The sequence below is a fragment of the Mya arenaria genome, chromosome 13 (assembly GCF_026914265.1).
Source record: "Mya arenaria isolate MELC-2E11 chromosome 13, ASM2691426v1".
NCBI classification, from domain to species: Eukaryota; Metazoa; Mollusca; class Bivalvia; order Myida; family Myidae; genus Mya; species Mya arenaria.
In genome coordinates this window covers 27,515,986-27,536,990 of record NC_069134.1, presented here as the reverse complement: position 1 = coordinate 27,536,990, position 21,005 = coordinate 27,515,986, and the positions used below count along the sequence as shown (strand labels likewise).

The 21,005-nt window shown below is 35.1% G+C and overlaps 1 protein-coding gene across 2 annotated transcripts; it reads left to right on the top strand.

Annotated features, from left to right (window-relative positions):
* The first annotated feature begins 8,116 nt into the window (after positions 1–8,116).
* Positions 8,117–20,241, top strand: LOC128213583 (alpha-mannosidase 2-like). Of its 2 annotated transcripts, XM_052919454.1 has the most exons (7): positions 8,117–8,223; positions 9,292–9,422; positions 10,214–10,348; positions 10,719–10,936; positions 12,741–12,825; positions 13,107–13,258; positions 15,223–20,240. In XM_052919454.1, exons 3-7 carry the CDS (start codon positions 10,236–10,238, stop codon positions 17,904–17,906), a joined length of 3,252 nt encoding a protein of 1,083 aa, XP_052775414.1. In that variant the 5' UTR covers positions 8,117–8,223; positions 9,292–9,422; positions 10,214–10,235; the 3' UTR covers positions 17,907–20,240. The 2 variants fall into 2 exon arrangements, with proteins under 2 accessions (XP_052775414.1, XP_052775415.1); XM_052919455.1 differs by lacking the exon at positions 9,292–9,422 and having other exon boundaries at positions 8,136–8,223; positions 15,223–20,241.
* The last annotated feature ends 764 nt before the right edge of the window (positions 20,242–21,005 follow it).

The following is a 21,005-nucleotide window of genomic DNA, read 5'->3' as shown; positions in this document are numbered from 1 at the left end:
TCATTTTCCCGGATCGAAAACAAACTCAGATGTATGCCGGTACATCAGTAGAAGTAGTTCAGATAAAAGTATTAATTAATTAATGCATTTAACGTGTATTTTATATTACTAAGTTTAAATTGATTCCTGGTGAAGTGTGTTTTTGCATTAGTAATTCATATTCTATATGCCCTAGAGTAATATCAATAAGTTTAGCTGTGTAATTGAAATTACTTCGCGACCTACTTGCAGCGTAGTTAAATGAAAAGATTTCTGACATTGTAAATTGTCCATATATTTATCCGAAGTTGATTTTGGTTGAAAATGGCCAAGGTGTTCCGAATGAAGAGTTATACATGTATATTCTCCCGGAAACACGATATCCTTGAGACGAAATTAACCGCTAAGCATGAAGTTATATAGGAGAATATAGGCCAAGATCATCGTGAGTTTCTCGATTAAAACCTATTTATTTTACATCGATTTTACAACAATTTCGAAAATAAAGGTATCGCATGTATTTATATATTGATTACTTTCGTTTGAACGATGTCACGCGAGAATGTATTCTTGTGTTCGGGTTGACGTAAGAGGGGGCGCAACTTAGGGGCGAAACCTTTTGACTTGTGTCTTTCAACCAGAACCGAAATTTATCTGGTTTAAAGAGTCCCCCCCCAGATATCCTGAGCAATTTCTAGTCAAAAATGGCACACACGGCGTATTTAGACACCATTATTGCAAACTTTGTTGTCTAATTCTCGAAATCCGGCAAGCGGGTCGGAACTAATCGAAAGGCATGGTAAAACACGCTTAGTTTATTTCTCGGTCGGCATTCTCATGGTGCCTGGGTGTCGGGAATCATCTGAAGTCCCCAATATAACAGAAAAAATCGACCGCGATCCCACCCCCAGGTAAGGCAAGAAATGGATATATGCATTAACATTTCTATGCTGGAATATATTTCAATTAATACATGATCATTCAATCAAATAGTCATACTTTGTTGCACTTCAGGGATACGTAAAATTAAATTTATAAATTGAGTATTTAAGAAAGCTACAGTGCAAACAGTTTATGTGAAGCTTCTCAGCCTTGTTAAGCTTTCTCTTGGTTAACCCTAACCCTAACCCAACTGTGATTATAGTTAAATAAATACTAGCACCTTTTAAAATATTCAAGATAGACATAAAGCTGCACTCTCACAAATTCACAGTTTTGACCTTATTTTTTTTCTCTTAGAAAAAGCTGATTTTGGCATAGGTGCCTTCAATTCAGTCATATATATATATATATAAGATAACGAACTCGCATTAGAACAGATCTCAATTCTTTGGTAAAGTGCCGAAAATTTCATTTCTCTTAAAGCGTTAGAAACGCTTTTAAATTAGCCATAAAACATCAATTTTCAAACGTTTATAAAAACTGCGATCTTATCTTTTGTCAACAGTCTGCAATGGATTCAAGACATTTACGCAAAAATTAACTCATTCCAAGTGAAAAAGGTTGTCAAAACAATCTGTGAGAGTGCAGCTTTAAAGGGGAATAGGTGACTCCTCTGTTTATAAATATTATCTTTTGCAGTCAAACTATATACTGGATACCTTCAAAACCATTAAAAGAAGTTTCAACACGAGCATCTTTGGAATTTCTTTGAATCGAAGTTTGACAATTTTAATTTGATTTTTGGTAAGGTCATCAGTTGTATTCAATTGCAATCTTAGGTTGATAGTATGGCAATTCATCATTGCCTTCATTTACGCTATTGGTCAGTCATTAATAACAAGTAATCCGATTAGCTACATCGTTCTTAGATCCAATTTAGATCAATATTGAATACCAGCCAAGGTATGTCATACAACGTTAGTGCGACTGCTCTATAATTGGAGGCAGGATCAGCGTATACTACTTATCCATATCCTTAGACACGCCTTAGTGATTTCAGCTACTTTGTTGGTCAACTTATTTTACAGTACAATCACAACACTAAGACTATACACTTTAATTTAAGTTCAATCTAAGATGAATAATTGTTGGATACGGAGCCTGGACAACAGATATATATTTGGTAACAATACTACTGTCTACAGTGACAATTTATTAATAAATCGAATTAAAACACAAATTTGAGATATACAACTATTTTGCAGATTCCTCCTATAATCCCATACCAAATCGTTTCTATGTTTAGCGTCCGCGGTTAGATAAGTTTTGACCTTCCCGATACAAATTCCACTAACATTATTTTTATATAAACAATTCTTCCCGAATATTTTTCCTTTTACTATAATTACGACAACATATCACAAGTATAAACAACTTTGTACTAGACATAATAGTATTCTTGACCTTCGATATGAGAAAAGGATGCATTATGTATGATTCCCCAGAAAAAAAACATACTTGAATTCAAGTTTTATTTTAACAAATTTTGCAGTGGAAATATATCTGGCAATTGAGAATGGCCTAAGGAGGCTCTGGTGTCTATATTCTACATATAGGATGTCAATCATTCAGCTTTCGTATTTTTCGGGGGTTTGTTTGGGGTTTTATTCAAGATAGCTGGATAGGTTTTCGTACAATTTGGTATGGCCTTATGGTAAGAACTCGTTCTGTACATACACGTAAGTCAGTAAATGGGCCGGCGGCAGTAAAGTATACTTTAGCCCAGGTAGAAATGATTTTAGTTCTTTTAATGCATTATCATGTTTACGGTAACTCAATTGACCTTAAAGGCCTAGTTTAAGGAATGTTTGGCATGATAATCCCCTACTGTGCATCTCCTGCTAATTGCTCTGGTGTCACAGTAGGGGCCAATTTCCTGTGTATTCGTTTATTGGCTCAGGGCCATTTAGGGTCCATTTCTATCATAAAACATCCCAAACTGCAAGGCAGGATACTCACTTATAGAAGTCTCAAACTAGTTCTTTAATCATCAACACAATAAACACCATATAATTTGTGTACGGATAAAAACATATTAGAGATGTTTTGACGCTTTTTCAAATGGGGAATTTTAGGCCACGTTGTTATTTATAAAGGTTTATATTCTTTCATTCGTTCAAAAAGAATATGCTTGTTTTTGTTTTGATCCTTTTTTGTCAAATGAGTTAAACATATAAATGATAATTATTGTATGTTTCCGTGATAGATCGTAATATATTTCACCAAGTGAGAACCAAACATTATATTTCACGAATGGCGTAGTTCACTCATTATTTTTATTATTTGCCTAAGATTGGATTAAAAAGTCATTTAATTACACTGTGTGCGCTGACGTTTGAGTTTGAACCGAGTGCGGGCTTAAATTTCAAACAGTGAAAACTTGATATTTTCACTGTTTGAAACAGTGAAATATCAAATTGATTTCACTGATAAATCTCTATAAACTACCGAAAAGCGTATATAAAATAATACATTAAAAATGTACGGTTATTTGTTTTAATTGTGGTATTGTTTAGACAGTCGTAGTGTGTGCAAACTTAGTATAGACAGTCATAGTGTGTGCAATCTTAGTATAGACAGTCGTAGTGTGTGCAAACTTAGTATAGACAGTCATAGTGTGTGCAATCTTAGTATAGACAGTCGTAGTGTGTGCAAACTTAGTATAAACAGTCGTAGTGTGTGTAAACTTAGTATAGACAGTCATAGTGTGTGCAAACTTAGTTAAGACAGTAAAAGAGAGTGTGTAAATGGAGAGGAGAAAAAAGAGGTAGAGGAGAAATGAGAAGAGCAGAGGGAGAAAGAAGGGCAGTGGGAGAAAGAATTCGTAGAGGGTAGAAATGAAAATAATGGGTGGAGAAAAGAGAGAGGTAGTTGGAGAAAGGGTAGAGGGAAAAAGAAAGTAGTGAGTGATAGAAAGAGTGGGTCGAGAGTGAAAAGATCCGTAGGAGAAAAAGGAACGAGTTGGTAGAGGGAGAAAAAGAGAGAAAAAGGGGGTAGAGGGGGGGGGGGGCAGAGAATGTTAGAGGGGAAAAAGGGAAAGGTAGAGGAAAAACAGGGAGGGAGAAAGAGAGAGAGAGAGAGGTACAGCTGGTAAAGGGAGAGAAAGAGTTAATAGAGGCGGAGAAGGGCAGGAGAAGAAATATGGGGAGAAGGTAAAAGAGAAGCAGATGAAAATAGAGTGGTAGAAAGAGTTTTCAGGGGATGGAGGAGGTAGAGGGAGAAAAAGCTGGTAGGGAGAAGGGCAGTAGAGATAGGACAAATGAGGGAGGATAGAGACAGGAAAAGGAGAGGGGTAGATGGAGAAAGAGTTGGTAGAGAGGAAAAGGGCAGCATGGGAAAGGGTGAGGGGAGTGAGGGTGTAATGAGAAAGAGAGGAAAGTGGAAATTTCTGTAGGAGGTGTGAGAAAGAGAGAAATAGAGTGGGGTCGTAAATGAGAGGATAAAGGAATACAAAGATTCCTCCCGAAGAGAATGGTAAGACTAGTAAGACGAAGAGCGGCGGGAGAGTAGATGAGGGTATATGGGATGATGAGAAAAGATTACAAGTGGCATAAAAGGAGTGTGAGGAAATAGATAATAAAAGTGTTCGTAACATGCGCGACCACATACGCAGTTACGATTGTGGCTCTGAGAGCCAAGGGGAAAGACAGAAAAGAAGACAGATCTCGTACCATGCCCGACCACACGTACGAGCGGTGGCTCTGAGAGCCGGGTTCGAGAACCAGCACCGCTAGTTCCCGTACAAATTAGTCCAGGATTTGTAACCCTGGGAGATTGATTTTTCATATTAAAAACACGGGGTTTTAAATAGCAGATTTCTATATCTCTTTCCGTGGAAATGTTATTAGTATAAATGCGAACAGTGTTACACACAAAACCTATATGTTATAAAATTATATTTTTAGAGTTATTTTCTTGAACAATAATTCATCAATTTGGTATATTTTGTCATATTTGAGGGGAATTATTAAAAAAAATGTGCCTTCCGATTTTGGCGTCAGTATAGTTATATCATAAATAAAAATTCTATAAATAAATAAAGTACTAGTATAACAATCATAACAATACTTGACTATAGTGCGTTTGGTCATTTCGATAAAAGGTGTGAAAATGTCCATGAATGAATAAAAGTTTGAAAACTTAAGTAGCATACTGGCTGCATGTAAAACAGTATCGGTAGTTCGATTAGTTTAAACATATAGTCGAACCCCGATGGCTCGAACTTCTTGGGACCAGCGAAAATTCCTCGAGCCTCGCAAAATTCAAGCCAAGCAGGAAAACTTACGCTTAATGTTAAGAGATCGGTCCTTAACATTCAATTCGAGCCAACGAGGAATTTGTGTCAAGCGAGTTCGAGCCAACGGGGTTCGACTGTAAATAGAAGGCCCTCAAGACCGTTTTCAACCATTTGCCAGTTAACCTGAACTTATCAATTACTTTTAATACATCAACATTGATGAACACATTTGCCTTAAAACCCTTTGACGAACAAATACTTTCGCGAACTCAGTGTTAAATTATCAAAGGACTCGATATAGACTATTGCATTATTATTTTTATCTTAATTGACTTTATTATTAAAAAACAAAGAAGCATATAATTTGTGAACATATTAAAAAAAATTAAGTGCTATTTTGGCGTTTGTTTAGCTGGAAAATATGTGGCCACGTAGTTATTAATCGAAAGTTTTTTTATCAAAAATAATATCATTTTATCCGTACAGAACTCGTATGCTTTTTATTGTTTTTGATCATTAAAGTCAAATGAGTAAAACTTAATAATGCATTAAAATAAAAGATAAAACATTATTTGAACCTATAATGTGCGCCTTTAAATGGTTTCGAGCAATTTAACAGTCCATCCAATTTTATCGTGTGTGTTATTTCTTTGCATGCATTTAATCGTAACTAATGTGTATGGTAAACAATATTTTAATGCCTTCTATCCTGGGATATAAATCTAACGTACTTGATAGTTGAATGGAATGGTTTGTATTTTGCATAAGGTATAATACTAAAATGATTATTAAAGCTGCACTCTCACAGATTGAACGTTTTGACAACTTTTTTTTAATTTTTTGTCTTGGAAGGAGCCAATTTTTGCGAAAATCCATGAAAACCAATTATATAAGACTGCTGACAAAACAATAAGATCGCATATTTTTATATTTAAGTTCGAAAATTGATGTTTGATGCATTGTTCTTAAACCGTTACTAACCGGGTTTAAGCCATAAAACATTATTTTTCGAACGGAAATATGAAAATCTACGATCTGATATTTGACAGCAATCTTATATCATTGGTTTGCAGATATTTACGCAAAATTTTGTTCTTTCCAAGACAAAAAAAGAAAAAAAGTTGCAAAATGGTAAAGTGCAGAGTGCAGCTTTAAGAAATAATCGCTATGTTATTTTTACACGATTAAAATAAAGTAACTGGCAATACAAATTTCTGGGTATAGTTCTTACTTCAAATATGTTTTATATTGTTTTAAGTAAAGACGATCACATAATACTTACTTTTTAAGCAGTACCTAGTATGTATTTTTACAAAAGCTGCGTTTTCCCTATACATCTATATTGGTGGATGGTGTTAGTAGTTTATACTCCGGGTCCCGGCGTGAGCACATTGAAGGGTCCCAGAGTGACAGTTCATCCACCGCACACCTATCCTGGGCAGACTATCAGGCGGTTAACCAGTACTAGGTGCCTTCACCTCCGCAAGGAACTGACGACTTCTGTATATGCAAGGATACATTTCAGGTACAGTGCGAATGGTCGTAGAAAGGATTTCATAACCAATCACAACAGAAGTGACCTGGTCCGCGCGGGAATCGAACCCCGGTTGTACGATTCACAGTCCAACGCTCTACCGATTGAGCTAACCGGGCGGACATATATCTATATTGGCTGTGCTGCGGCTTTTTATACCCTAAAAAGGCAGTATGCATAACGCAAACTGCGCAAATCGCTGCGTTTTCTTCCGACCACCTGTAGCGAAACTTAAATGGAATGAACCTATGTATCTATCATTCAAACTGTTTATGTCATGAAAGAAGAAACGTACATTTTCGATAAATCAATAACCAGTTACGCATGTACGTAACATCAATTTGAAAAAAAAAATGAAAAAATAACTTTGGCCATCAAAGTTGAGGGCTAAGCTAAATATTGATGTCAGAATAAAGAGAAGAGGAGCTATAGTTAACATTGTTTCTCTGTGCTAGATAACTTACTGAGCCTTAATCAATCATTTGGTAACTACAAAGTCGGCGGCCTCGAATCTATAAATTCTTCTAAATACACAACAGTGCTCAACATGTTAGTTCCATTTTTTCCCTTGGGTAAAGAAGACCCCCCCCCACCCCACCCGAACCCCCATACGGCTACAGGGATGTTCCCCCTCCCACTACACCCTCCTTTCGTGCGTAACATTTGGTGAAGCCTGGCTACGCCCCTGATAACAATTTCTGAAGAATGTTTTCGATCTTATGGATCATAAACTTCAATAAAAACGCATCTATATTACATAAGCTTAACTAAATCCTTGAAAGTGTCTTTACGGATATTGAATATAATAATTTTTCAACATAAATGGCGTTGAAGACATTTTTTCTATACTTTATAACACAATGATTGGATCCGATCAGAGACCAGCTTATTAAAGAAACTTAAATAATGTTGCAAAATAATCTACACAATTATGTTTGCCCACCACCCCACACGTATCCAATAGCAGGTTTAATTGGTTGTTATGTCAATAACGGAGAAGCAAAGATAATAAAAAAAACGCTCAAAATGCACCATTTTGGACTAGAAATTGTTAAAATTTTATTCGAGGAGTAACCCAAACCCGAATGCAAACATTTGATGTCGGAGGGAGGGAAGCTTGTCAGATACGCCTCCCCTAACGTTAATTCTTGGATCTTCCCATGAAGGCCGTTTTAAAAACGGATTTTAGTCGTAACATCACTTATCTTACATTCATTTATTTTATTCCCTAAACTTCAAGTTCATTTTTAATGTCTGCTGAAACTCAATTCACACAAATACACATTTTTGATTTAAATTCACGCCCAAATAAATTTTGTTAATTTAACCTCCGGTAAAAATATGGTACATCGTAACCTGAGAAACTATCGAGTTATGCGTAAGGCAGAATTGCCTCCCTTATATTCAAACTTTCCATTTAACGTAAATGAATGAATGTACCTGGACAAATCATACAATCATAACATGCTTAATATAACATAAATTAAAAAAACCAGTAATGATGAATCTCTAAAATAGGAGTTGAACAATAGTAAGTTTATACATGTTAGGTGTTGTCAATCTCACACTCACAATGACATTCACTGACGCGGAATTTTGAAATAACACTTTATTTTGATAAATATATTTGAAGCTTGATCGAAGTCATTGTTCATCATTTCAATCACAAGTCAACCATTGATATGAAAAAATAAAAATGTAGATATGATACCTTTAGCTATAGGGTAGGGTACATTTTGGCAGTAGTCTAAAATAATAGATCTATGTGTTATACGGGATTCTTTCAATCCCTTACATCTAAACGGGTTTGTGCAAAAACTGGGTGGGTTTGAAAAATATTGAAATTGTATTTAGTGTTTTATGTTTGAAATGGATAATAAAGGTTTACATTCATATTTTACCATCATGTAAGTACAAAGCTATTTTTCACAAAACAAGCATTAAACACATGATCTACCTTTCATATAAAATGAAACTTGACTGACACAGACAACAATTATGCCAAGCAGAACAACTCGACCCAATCGTAAAAACTCGGCCACCTCCAACAAGCTTCGTGATAGACCTCGTTAATACAATCGTAACAACTTGGCCATGACCGAAGTGCTCCGATTGTTGTAAAAATGTGAACTGCAGCCTTGCGTTATTTTTTGACAGGATGAAATGAAGAAAACCCCATCAAACTCATAATTATTCATTGGATATTCATTTTTTCTGTACAGAATTAATATAAAATAACATTATATAGTATAATTTTTAGTTTTTATGATATTTTATGGACGCAATATGCTTTAACCCGGAATCCCGATCGGAACGACTACCCATTATTGGTACAAAACAATTTGTACGTGAAGGATTTGCCATATCAAAAATCATAAAAAAATCTTTCAACATACAATTATTTGGACTAATTTTGGACATGTGTACAATTTTAGAACCCGGAAACAGACCAATACAGCAATTAAATTTACATTATGCCTTTGAAGTGATTTCATGCAATGGGTGTTTCTAAGTCTACATGTGCTTTTTCATAGATAAAACTCTTGGCTTCATGACTAACAGACCTCACATGGACAGATTCGTCATTTTGTCATTTCAGGTGACAGCAGAATATGTACAGTTTACCGGACAAGCAGGATATTTGAATATGAATATATATATGCGCACTGAATGAAATATCAAGTGCATTGGTTCACCATCTCGTAATTACACCAACATTTATGACTGAAGGTATAAAGATATATTTAAACTAGGAACATCCCATATTGTGAATAACAAACAATTAATATATATCTTGTTTATTTATATATATACATGACAGCCACATCTAATGGATTTTTAATCTTCAGACAAAGTTTTCTAATACCTGTGTTTTTATTTATGTATTTTGCTTTCATGCAATTTAACACTCTGGTGCTATTTTTCAAATCCATCTTTGGAAATTTGCAAATCCATGCCTTAGAGTTTTTGAATGTGCACAGTCATTGCAAAAGACAATAGGTCAAATCTGATCAAATATCCCGCGGTCCGCTAAACTTTAAGGGATACTATCAGTCCTTCTGTCGGGGGAAAATCCTGTTGGAGTAACGGCAATGTCTACAGATTTTGTTGGGATCATTTTACAGGCATATCTGTCATATATCCTTATATGCTTTTGTTGACCAATACATGATACATGACTGGCTGAATATTCTAGTGCAAGAAGAAAATTTGTGCTTTTTTTAAAACTGGTATTGACTATTTGACATTATAATGATATTTTGACATAAAACATATAATGAAGATTTGGTCGTGTAACATTGTGTGAGGTCTCATCATGTTTACAGGACCATGTGTCCTGTAACAATCTTAACTTTTCCAAAAAATGCACAAAAAATATGAATCGATCATTACTAAAGACTTCAATTTAATTGATTTGAAATGAAACAAATTTATCTGAAGACCAAAAATCTCCCAACATTTGGCCAATATTGTACAGTATCTGTAATGGTTCCTTAATTATCACTGATTTCTTTTGACAGGTTGAATAAGTGTACACTCCAAATGAGACTGAGGATGAAGTTTCGCCACCGTGTCGCAGTGTTTTGTGGGCTTTGCGCAGTGGCCTTTATTTACATTCTGATGACCTTTCTAGGCCTCCTGCCCAATACTTTCAGGTAAGGTCACTGGCATCAACACAGAATCAGTATTCTCAATAAATACGGGCTGCTGTAAATAATGGATTGTTCAAATGGCAAGGTTCATATTTGGAAAAAATAAGTGAATTTTAAATAGAATAAGAGGTAGCTGGTCGGTTGCTTTACTATTTGAGACGGTCCATCTGAAAAATCCCTGAAATGTATATATGAAAATGTGTCACATATTTTAATTTTTTTTTAAATATACCCGGTATTGTAAAATTGTATAAAAATCAATTTATTTTTTATATATTTACCATTCATTATGAATCTTATTTGGCATTGTATTATCAAAGTCCTTGGGAATCAATCATTTCTAAACATTTTAATTTGCATCTATTTTTTACAGCTCACATCAAGAAAAGCTTAGGAAATTTATGGAGCAGAATCCTCTTCAATTCCACTTCTATAGGAGCCAAATTAATAGCGGTGAATGCCGGGCCGATTTTAGCACCCCTAAAGGTGTTATATCAACACTGGAGATCTCTCAGAAAACCAACTACAAGAGTTCTGGTGGAGATTACGTTCTACCACATCCGCCTGTGGACAAGGTGGCTTATGGCGCAGGTTGGTTTTTCTAATTCACAGAGATGATAAAATTAAAAATCAGGATCCCAGAATATCATATTTTTTTTGTATTTGTTATGTTTATTTTTTTGCTGGGTAGCTGCTTTCAAAAGTAAGAAAGAGCTTAATTTATTAAGGGCTCTCAAAGCAATTTCAACATGGGTCTTTAAGCTGCTTAACTCTTCTTGGGGCCTGACTCCCACATACTCAAACTAAATGTTTTTGATTGAAATTATCATCCCTGTGTTTAACTTATGGTACTAATGATAATTGTTTTTACTTCTGCATTGATAAGGCCTAAAAAAACAAACATTTGGTTCGGGTTACCCGACCCTACCTACGGAATAGGCGCCGACCCTACCGTTTTTATAGTCAGTTTGAAAAAAAAAATGAAAAATGAAAAAAAAACAAAAAAAAACAACGTTTTTTTAAAATTGCTTTTTAATATTAAGTTTAAACCTTAAATGCTTATACAGAAGATAGCTTTAACACCATTCTCCAATGATGAAAATTATTTTCTTATATAAAACCTAATAAAAAAATAAATAAAAAAAATTAAAAGGCCTACCTACCCTACCTATTTTTTTTAAGGATGTAACCCTAACCAAACAATTTTTTTTTTTAGGCCTAAGGCCTAAAAAAAACACAGGTTTCGGTTACCTGACCCTGCCTATAAAATAGATACTGACCCTACTATTCTTATGGTCAGTCTGTTTATTGTTTGTGTGTTTTAATATGTAGTTTAAAAACCTTTTAAGCTTTATACTGAAGAAAATACTTAAATGCCATTCCCCAGTATTGACAATAATGTTCTTACATAAAGCCATAAAGAGTGGACATTGCATATTTGCTAATGTGATAGCCTTATTATCATCATTGGCATAGTACAAAATCTACGATCTTGGCCATAGTCCAATAACCATTCATGAAATTGGTATGAAACTTGGTGAACATGTTGCTAGAGAAAATGTGCACATGTATACAGTATAGCATAGCATAACTCTGGCTGTAATGTTTATTGAGTAATTCCCCTTGTTTGACTGAATAAAACAGCACATGATAGTTGGTGTTCGCTCTGGAGTATGGATCATGTTGAAAGGGGACATACCGTCATATGATTTTTGTTTGTTCACTGCTGTTGTTTTAGAGCTCCTCACAGTGATAATCATAAACAGAGGAGAGTTGCTGTTTGCTCAGCGATGCTGTTGTTAAAATAATACATGAAGTCATATAAGCCGCATCGCACGATTTGGGGCTTTCCGACATAATTAATGAAATAATCATTACTTTAATGAGAAATGCCAAAAATAGTGAATTTTTCTATGTATATTCATTTCTTTCAAACTTCTTTTTTTAAAGGATTGTCATTGGCAAATTATTTTCTCGGCGATTTGTGACCATTATTTACTCATGTTTCCATAGCAACCATGGATTTCGTCCCAACATAATTTGACTGCATTCATTGTCTGTTTTTAAAATGACTCAATGGATTAAAAATACAATTTTAATATTTGATACATTTATTGTGCAAGTAATTTCAATAATGTACTTCATAATAACGTCAGATATATGTGTGACGTCAAATTTAGCATTCACAATGCGCAATACATGGTTTCACATATAAACATGTATCTAACACAATATAAGTGATATCATCATGAAATTTTTAGTATTGCTTCCTGAAATGTCATTTAATTCAAATACCCAATAAAATAATTAAAGCAAATTAATGTCTGAAGGCCCAAAATCGCGCGATGCAGCTCATATGATTATTGTTTGTTCAATGTTGCTGTTTTTCCCTCAGGCCTGGAGCCGCTCAAGGTGATAATCATGCCTCACTCCCACGTGGATCCTGGATGGATTGAAACAGTCGATGGTTACTACAACAAGTTAGTATCTCTTACAGTTACAAGATATGTGATTGGGTAAAAACAATTGTCGATAAAGACCCAACAATGTTTAATGGATGTGACAGTCTTGAAGGGGTAACCTGCTGTATTATTGACAGAGATAAATTAAAATGAAATGGTCAAGATTAGCACAAATCCTGTTCTTGTAAAATAAAAGCTGGGCTATGAAAGGAATATTGTAGAAGCCAATTACTGTGCAAACCAGACAACCACTTAATTAATCTAATATTAATTCACTGAAATCCTCCCTATCTCTACAGGAAAGTTCGAAGCATCCTTGACAGTATGGTACGCAAGCTGCACATATACAATGACCTGACATTTATCTGGGCAGAGATTGTGTTCTTCAGCCGATGGTGGGACGAGAAAACAGACCTTATCAGGCTGCAGGTGAAGGATCTTGTCAAGGAAGGTCAGAGTTTAGTTCTTCTAAAATTTCTGTGTGTTTTAGTTTAACCATTCTCGTACACAAGAGCAGTGATGCTATGCATAGATTGCATTGTCAAACCTTTGATGAATAGGGAGTTAAACTAGTTTTTATCTTAGGGCTATTCCAGTAAAACATATAACCCCACGGGGGGAAGGCAATTATTTAAATAGTATATGGGTGGGTGTCTTTCTTCACTAATTTTGACTCCATATGGATAAATTTGCTTCTGTGGGGGGATGGCATAATCTAAAAGTGCCTTCCCCCCGGGGGTTATATGTTTAAATGGAATAGCCCTTATCATTACGATTACACTTAAAACATTTTTATACAAATAAATCCAATATGATATGGAATATGTCAAAGAAACATGACAAAACAAGGTTGGTACTTGTACATAACAGATTCAGATTTTACAGAATTGAGAATTAAGCAAAAATGGTCACAGGTATTTTTAATCTCTTTGCTTGTGTGATTTGTATAAAAAGGCCAAATGTTATAAACCGAAACAAAATATACCAAAAAGGATGAATAAATATCAAAAACAATGATTCTTATGAACTATTACAAGTTTAATTTTAAAGAAAGGTGCAGAAAACACAGTATTTCTACGTTTTGAGACGATAGTAGATCACACTTAATCTTTTAGCACTCACCAATTATTTAATATTTTTGCATATTCAGCTATTAAATACACTGTTATAATCTTGATATCAGTTATTAATATTTTCGGTAAATGCTTTCTTTAGTAAGTAGTTAAAGGTTTATCATTCAAAATTTATGTTTGTAATACATGTGTATGTATTGATTAGGAATAAGAGTGTCACTTTAAACTTGTCTATTTTTGGAAGAAAGTCAATTTTGGTATTGTCATAGCATTGGTGTCATCATTGGTGTCATCATCGATGTTGTCATTCTTGTCCTCATCGGTGTCATCATTGATGTCGTCATTGGTGTCGTCATCGGTGTCATCAATAATGTCGTCATCGGTGACTTAATCAGTGTCGTCTTTGGTTTTGTTATAGGTGACGTCATTGATGTTGTCATTAGTGTCGTCATTGGTTTCGTCATTGGTGTGGTCATCAGTGTCGTCATTGATGTCGTCATTAGTGTCGTCATCGGTGTCGTTGAGCAAAAATACTGAGATCATAACTTGAAAATCGTTCAAGAATTTTATTTGAAACTTGGTAAACATGTTGCCAGCTCTAGACAATATGAATGTTTTAAGTAAGGTCCATAACTTTGGCTTTAATGATCTTTGAGTTATTCCTCTTGTTTGACTGTCACCAATCTGGACGAGTGGGTTTCCTCCGGGTACTTCGGTTTCCCCCCACATCACAAGACCACACTCTCACGTAACATATATGTGCCTACGAGACTGATTAATATAATGATGTAATAATTTGTTTCACAATTGTTGTAAAATATTTAAGTTTAAACTAATTATAGATGGAGATTAGCGTTGTTTGTTCAGTGGCTCTTTTGTTATGGATTATACAAATAGAAAAGGATATGATTCAATATCGTATGATTGTTTTAAACTCTTATAGTTATGTAAACTTAGCCTAGTCCCTCTTGTTGGCAAAATTTTGCTTGAGTGTGTGGTTTTGTGTTGTGGGGCAAACCACAAGGCTGGGTGATGCCAGATGAAGCCAGCACAAGTTACACATCGGCCATAGACCAACTTAACTAGGGACATCAGTGGCTTCTTGACAATCTAGGGGTCACGCCAAACAACAGTTGGTCAGTTCACCAATTAGGCCCAAAGAAAATACACTTGTTTGAGCTTGGTGACCACCAATTGAACTCACTTAGTAATAATATAATGACTTATAATAAGTTCAGTGTGTGTATGCCCATACTTTTAATTTTTTTGTTGTAATTTTGATTGTATTGTAAATTAAGCATTATTGATTTAGTTGATTGCCATTTTACTTTTTGTACTTCAGGTCGGCTTGAGTTTGTATTGGGAGGATGGGTGATGCCAGATGAAGCCAGCACCAGTTACACATCGGTCATCGACCAACTGACCGAAGGACATCAGTGGCTTCTGGACAATCTAGGGGTCATTCCAAACAACAGTTGGTCAGTTGACCCTTTTGGCCACTCCGGAACCATGCCGTATATTTGGAAGCTAGCAGGGATGAAAAATATGGTGATCGGTCGTATACATCAGGCTGTCAAGGGACAGCTTATACATGATGGAAATTTGGAGTTTAATTGGAAACAAGTGTGGGATGGTTCCAATGATGGGGATATCTTCTGCCACGTAATGCCCTACATGATTTATACTCTACATCAGACATGTGGCCCAGACAAGTACATTTGTTCACAGTATGACTTCAAGCAGGAACCTGGCGATCCTATGAATGTATTCGTTAAGCCTATTACTCCCGAAAATATTGCCAAGCGAGCTCAAAGATTATATGAGCAGTATAGATTGAAAGGGAGCATCTTTAAGCATAAAACTATATTAGTTGCCTTAGGTGATGATTTTAGATTTAATCTACCAGAAGAGTGGGATCAACAGTATGAGAATTATAAGAAACTGATGGATTATATGAATAATCAACGCGAATGGAAGATTAACGTTAAGTTTGGTACATTGAATGACTTCTTCAAAAATGTGAGGAAAAGTGAAAAGGATAAGGGTATTCAGTTTCAGTCCATAAGTGGGGATTTTTTTCCATACTCCGATCATGATTCAGCTTATTGGACTGGATATTTTTCAACAAGGCCCTTCGATAAAAGGTTTTACAGAGAAACTGAGTCAAAGCTACACTCTGCTGAGATAATGCATGCAGTTGCCAGAGCGTACAGTAAAAAATGGCAAAGCGAACTCGTAGGAGGAAATAGAGTACCCAAGTTGTTAAGTGAAGCTAGGAATAATTTAGGCTTATTTCTACATCATGATGCCGTAACGGGAACGTCCAAAGACTTTGTGATGGAAGATTACGAAAACAGACTGCTTGATGCTTATAACAATGCTGGCATGGTTATAAATTATGCTGCACAATTTTTATTGACTCAAGGGAAGCTTCCAAGCGATCCCCCAGTCTTTGAACAAGAATTAACGAGATTGGATGGAAAACATTTCGCCATGCATAATACAATAAATGTCACCAAGTCAGGATCAAGGATAGCCCTGTTTAACCCCACTGGTCATATCCGATCAGAATTTGTTGAATTTATAGTTGACAGCATTGATCTTGAAATTAAAGACTCCCAAAGAAAGGTTAAGGCGTTTCAGATAAATCCAGTGTATACCTCGCCGACAGAAGTGGATAGAAAGGTATTCGAAATTGTCTTTCTTGTAGAAATCCCAGCATTTAGTATTGAGACATATATTATTCAGAAAACCAACAAATCACCTTCCGGTTTTTGGTCCAAGATAAAAGTATACAACTCTGATGAATTTATTGTCGGCCCGGAGTTGAAATTTGAGCAAGAAATTCCGAGACGAAGAGGGAATGTCCATGAACCTATTTTTATAGAAAATAGCCAAATTGGTGCAGAATTTAAGTCCTTCAATGGTCTTTTGACTAAAATTGTCGATAAAACCAACAATCGAACTAAAGAGACACAAGTTTTATTAGATTTCAAGGAGTACAAATCAAGAGGAAGTGGCGCATACATATTTTATCCATATGGATCGGCCAACGATATTGTTCAACCTACACCAGTTGTAAGAGTGGTGGAAGGGCCGTTTGTTACTGAGGTACAGGTTCCATTCTATTGCATGTACCATCGCGTGAAACTGTATCATCACCCCGGTTTACAAGGAAGACAGTTACACATTCAGAACACCTTAGATATGTTTGCTGTGAATTTCCGCGATAAGGAACCGATTATGAGACTGTCAACCAGCATTTTAAACGAGAAAGGCTCATTTTTCACCGACCAAAATGGTTTCCAATACGTTCAAAGAAAAAGTCACCCAACTGATAAGAACTATCAAAATATTGAGCGCAATTACTACCCAGCTACAACAATGGCTTTCCTTCAAGACTCTAATACAAGGATAACTCTTCATACGGGTCAGCCAATGGGAGTGGCCTCCCTTGAAAGAGGATGGCTAGAGGTCATGCTTGATCGACAGCTGTTGTACGATGATGGGCGGGGTTTAGGGGAGGGTGTGTCCGATAATAAATTGACCATGACCTCATTCATTCTTCAAGTCGAGCACAGTGACCTAGCTCTGAGGGAGACAACTTTTTCATACCCTTCAATACAGAGCTTAGTGACTAACGAGTTATTAATGCACCCTCTTGAGCGAATATTTTCGCTGATTAACTCAGATATTGTAAATTTAAATTTTTCACCTATGCAAAATAGTTTACCTTGTGACGTCCATATTGCTAGTATGAAAACTTTGTATCATTCCAATGGGAATTGTAAAGGAACAGGTCTTGTGTTACATAGGAGGGGTTTCCGGTGTGGTTTGCCAACTAACGCTGTGCCATGCCTAGAAAAAGACATAAATCTGGAAGGGTTATTTCCTGGTGTAGAAGATAACAGCATTCAAGAGACATCTTTGGGACTTACCAAAAAGAAAGCCAGTCATGTGTCATTAAGAAAACTAGATGTATCTCCCATGGAGATCAAATCATTCCTCATTAGTGAAAATAATTAGTTAGACTGTGATGCATGTTCAATTATGTGTGAATTTCTTCTCATGCTTATTATAATGTTACCATTAAATTTGCTGTATTTTTTATTGCTGTGAGTAAGAAATGTCCTAGTATAGTCGGCATTGACAAATTAATTTGTTTATATTTAGAAATAAAAAACATACTGCATACAGTTGAAACCCATTTACTTGACATTGATTAGCTCGATTTCCTTGTTGGCTCAAACTAAATGTAAAGGACCGAATTTTTCACTCTATGTAAGCACTGCTGCTTGGTTCGATATTCGTGAGGCTTGAAGTATTTTGGCTTCATTCCTGATTTCGGCCGGTTCCTGGGATATCGAGCCAAGGGTCACTGTAGATAGAATTGGTTGAAATAGGCCTCTTGAAAAGCCCTAATTACCAACTAGCGAAAAGGATTAACTAAAATGATAACCATTTTAATGTGTCTTCCAACAACCCACAATAGTTTTTAAAACATTAAAGATGCACTCTTACTCCAACATTAGATTTACCACAATTAATACGATTGTTTTGTTATTCCAAAAACAAAAAAGGATGAATAAATGTCGAAAACAATGGTTCTTATGAAGGATACCCATTTTATTTTGAAGGAAATGTGCATAAAACACAGTATTTCTACCATTTGAGATCATAGTAGATCACAGTATCACAGTAAGTCTTTTAGCATTCACCAATCACTAAATATTTTTGCGTTTTCAGCTATTAAATACACGGTTACAATATTCTTGCCAGTAATTAATATTTTCCATAAATGCATTATTTAGTAATTAGTTAAAGGTTTATCACTCAAATTATAAATTATATGGAGTGTATGCATTGATATTGAATAAGAATGTCACTTTAACAATAAACATTCAAATGTTGACCACTTTTATTTTAATGTTAACACTTCTTAAATTGTGTTTATATTTTACATGAAACTCACCAAGAGCATTCTGTCTACAACGGTTGTATGGATAAGGTTTCTGATTGTAGATTTTAAAGTTGCACTCTCACAGATTGACCTTTTTGACAACTTTTTTATATTTTGTCTTGGAATGAGCAATTTTTTGCGTAAATGTCTTAAGACCAGTGATATAAAAAGCCTATATAACTGCTGACAAAAGATCAGATAGCAGTTTTCATATAGATTTACGTTTGAAAATAAAATGATGTTTTATGCCGATTGACTCATTTTTCTTAAAGTATTAGTAATGCTAAAAAAAAGTAACACTTTTAGCCATGAAATATCAGTTTTCGAATGTAAATTTGAAAAACAACAATCTGGTATTTTTCCACATGTTTGGTCCCTGCTGCCAGCGAAATATTGTTTCAATTTATTATTTTTTTATTTTCTTTTTTATTCTTATATATATCATATATATTTTGTTTTTAAAACATCTCTTTGATGTATGTTGAACAAGTTCTTCCGAAAAGATTTATATTTGATAACATGAAAAAAATGATGATTGTAAAATAGTAATTGCAACCTGTATTAAACCTATATGTCTATTTGTATTTTTAATTGTATACATGTACACATGTTTTGTTGAACTATACACTTACAGTAAATTAAATGAAACTGTTTCAAAGTTGCAATGATACAGAAGTACTTTTTTTACTTGGTACAAATGTTTATGGTATATTTTTTCATAAGTATTATGCCCCCGTTCAGAGATGATATGGAATTTATGTATACAAAATGTTGGTCAGTCAGTCTTAACACTGTAAAATGAATGAAGGATGAATTTACTTGCAAGTTCGCTTAACCAATAGAAGTTCCCTATTGTTTTATGGGACGGTAGGTACATTTGTAGAATTAATTGTCCACACAATAAAGGTATTGCTAACAAAGTTTAAAAAGAATTTGATAATACAATAACCCCATATGGCCTGGGACCATGAAACTTCAATGGTAGATTGTATTGATATATTTGGAGGCATTTTTTCTTCGAAATCTTAAAGAAAAAAGTGTGACTTATAATCAGTGATTTACGGTTCATCTACATTCCTAAAGTTCATTGATGTTAAATTTTATATTTGATTTATATAAACTTGATTTATATTGTACTTATAATAATATATATTTTACATAAGTGAAATACATTGCTATACCAAATGTAAAAGAATAAAAAATAAACATGTACATTTATTGTTAGGCTCTTGTTAAATCGTTTGATGTCCTGATCTACTGTACCATATAATTATACCATAAATGTCCTATATGACGCGATGCACATCTTTTCAAGTGTCTATTTTCCGATTCGGCAACTTGAACAATGCTTACAAGCTTAAAGATGCACTTTTACTCCCAAATAAGATTTCCCACAATTTATACAATTGTTTAAATATACCAAAAAGGATGAATAAATGTCAAAAACAATGTCATTCATGATCAATTATTTAGCTTCAAAGTCTTCTCATAGCCTTGGTGTCTTGGCCAGTGCATCATTGTGCAGAAAATTGAACTTTAGACTTTAAAGCTGCACTCTCACAGATTGCTTTGACTACCTTTTTATTTTTTGTCTTGGAACAAGCCAATTTTTGTGCAAATGTCTGGAAACCAGTGATATATGACTGCTGACGAAAGACTAGGTCGCAGTTTTCATATTTTGAAAAAAAAAATATGGCAAAAAGCGTGACTTTAAACGACGCTATAAGAAAAATGAAATTTTACCAAACAATTATGATCAGGCGCAGAATTCATAAACTTCTTAGGTCATTTACTCACTTAAATCACTTTCCTCATTTTATTATCTCTTTATGCACAAGTCAATTGTAACCACAGCTCCTCCAGGTCCGGGGAATAGAGGGGACTTTGACTTTTGGTCCAGCCAAGCCTGGGTAAAGTCCCCGCCCTGCGGGAACAAACTGCTAGTAAAATCCCTGCCCCCATCCCAGGGACCCTAGGTAAGGCCCATTCTCCGCTGTTTTGGCACGAAGACAAAACCACTGCATTCACCCGGCACTGCGGGGCCACCTGGAAGATTAAAACATGGCCCATTTCCTCAGTATACCCCCGGACCTGGAGGGGCCGTGGTAACAATTGACTGGTGCATTAATCATATGAAATAAAAAAAGAATTTCCAAAATACATTA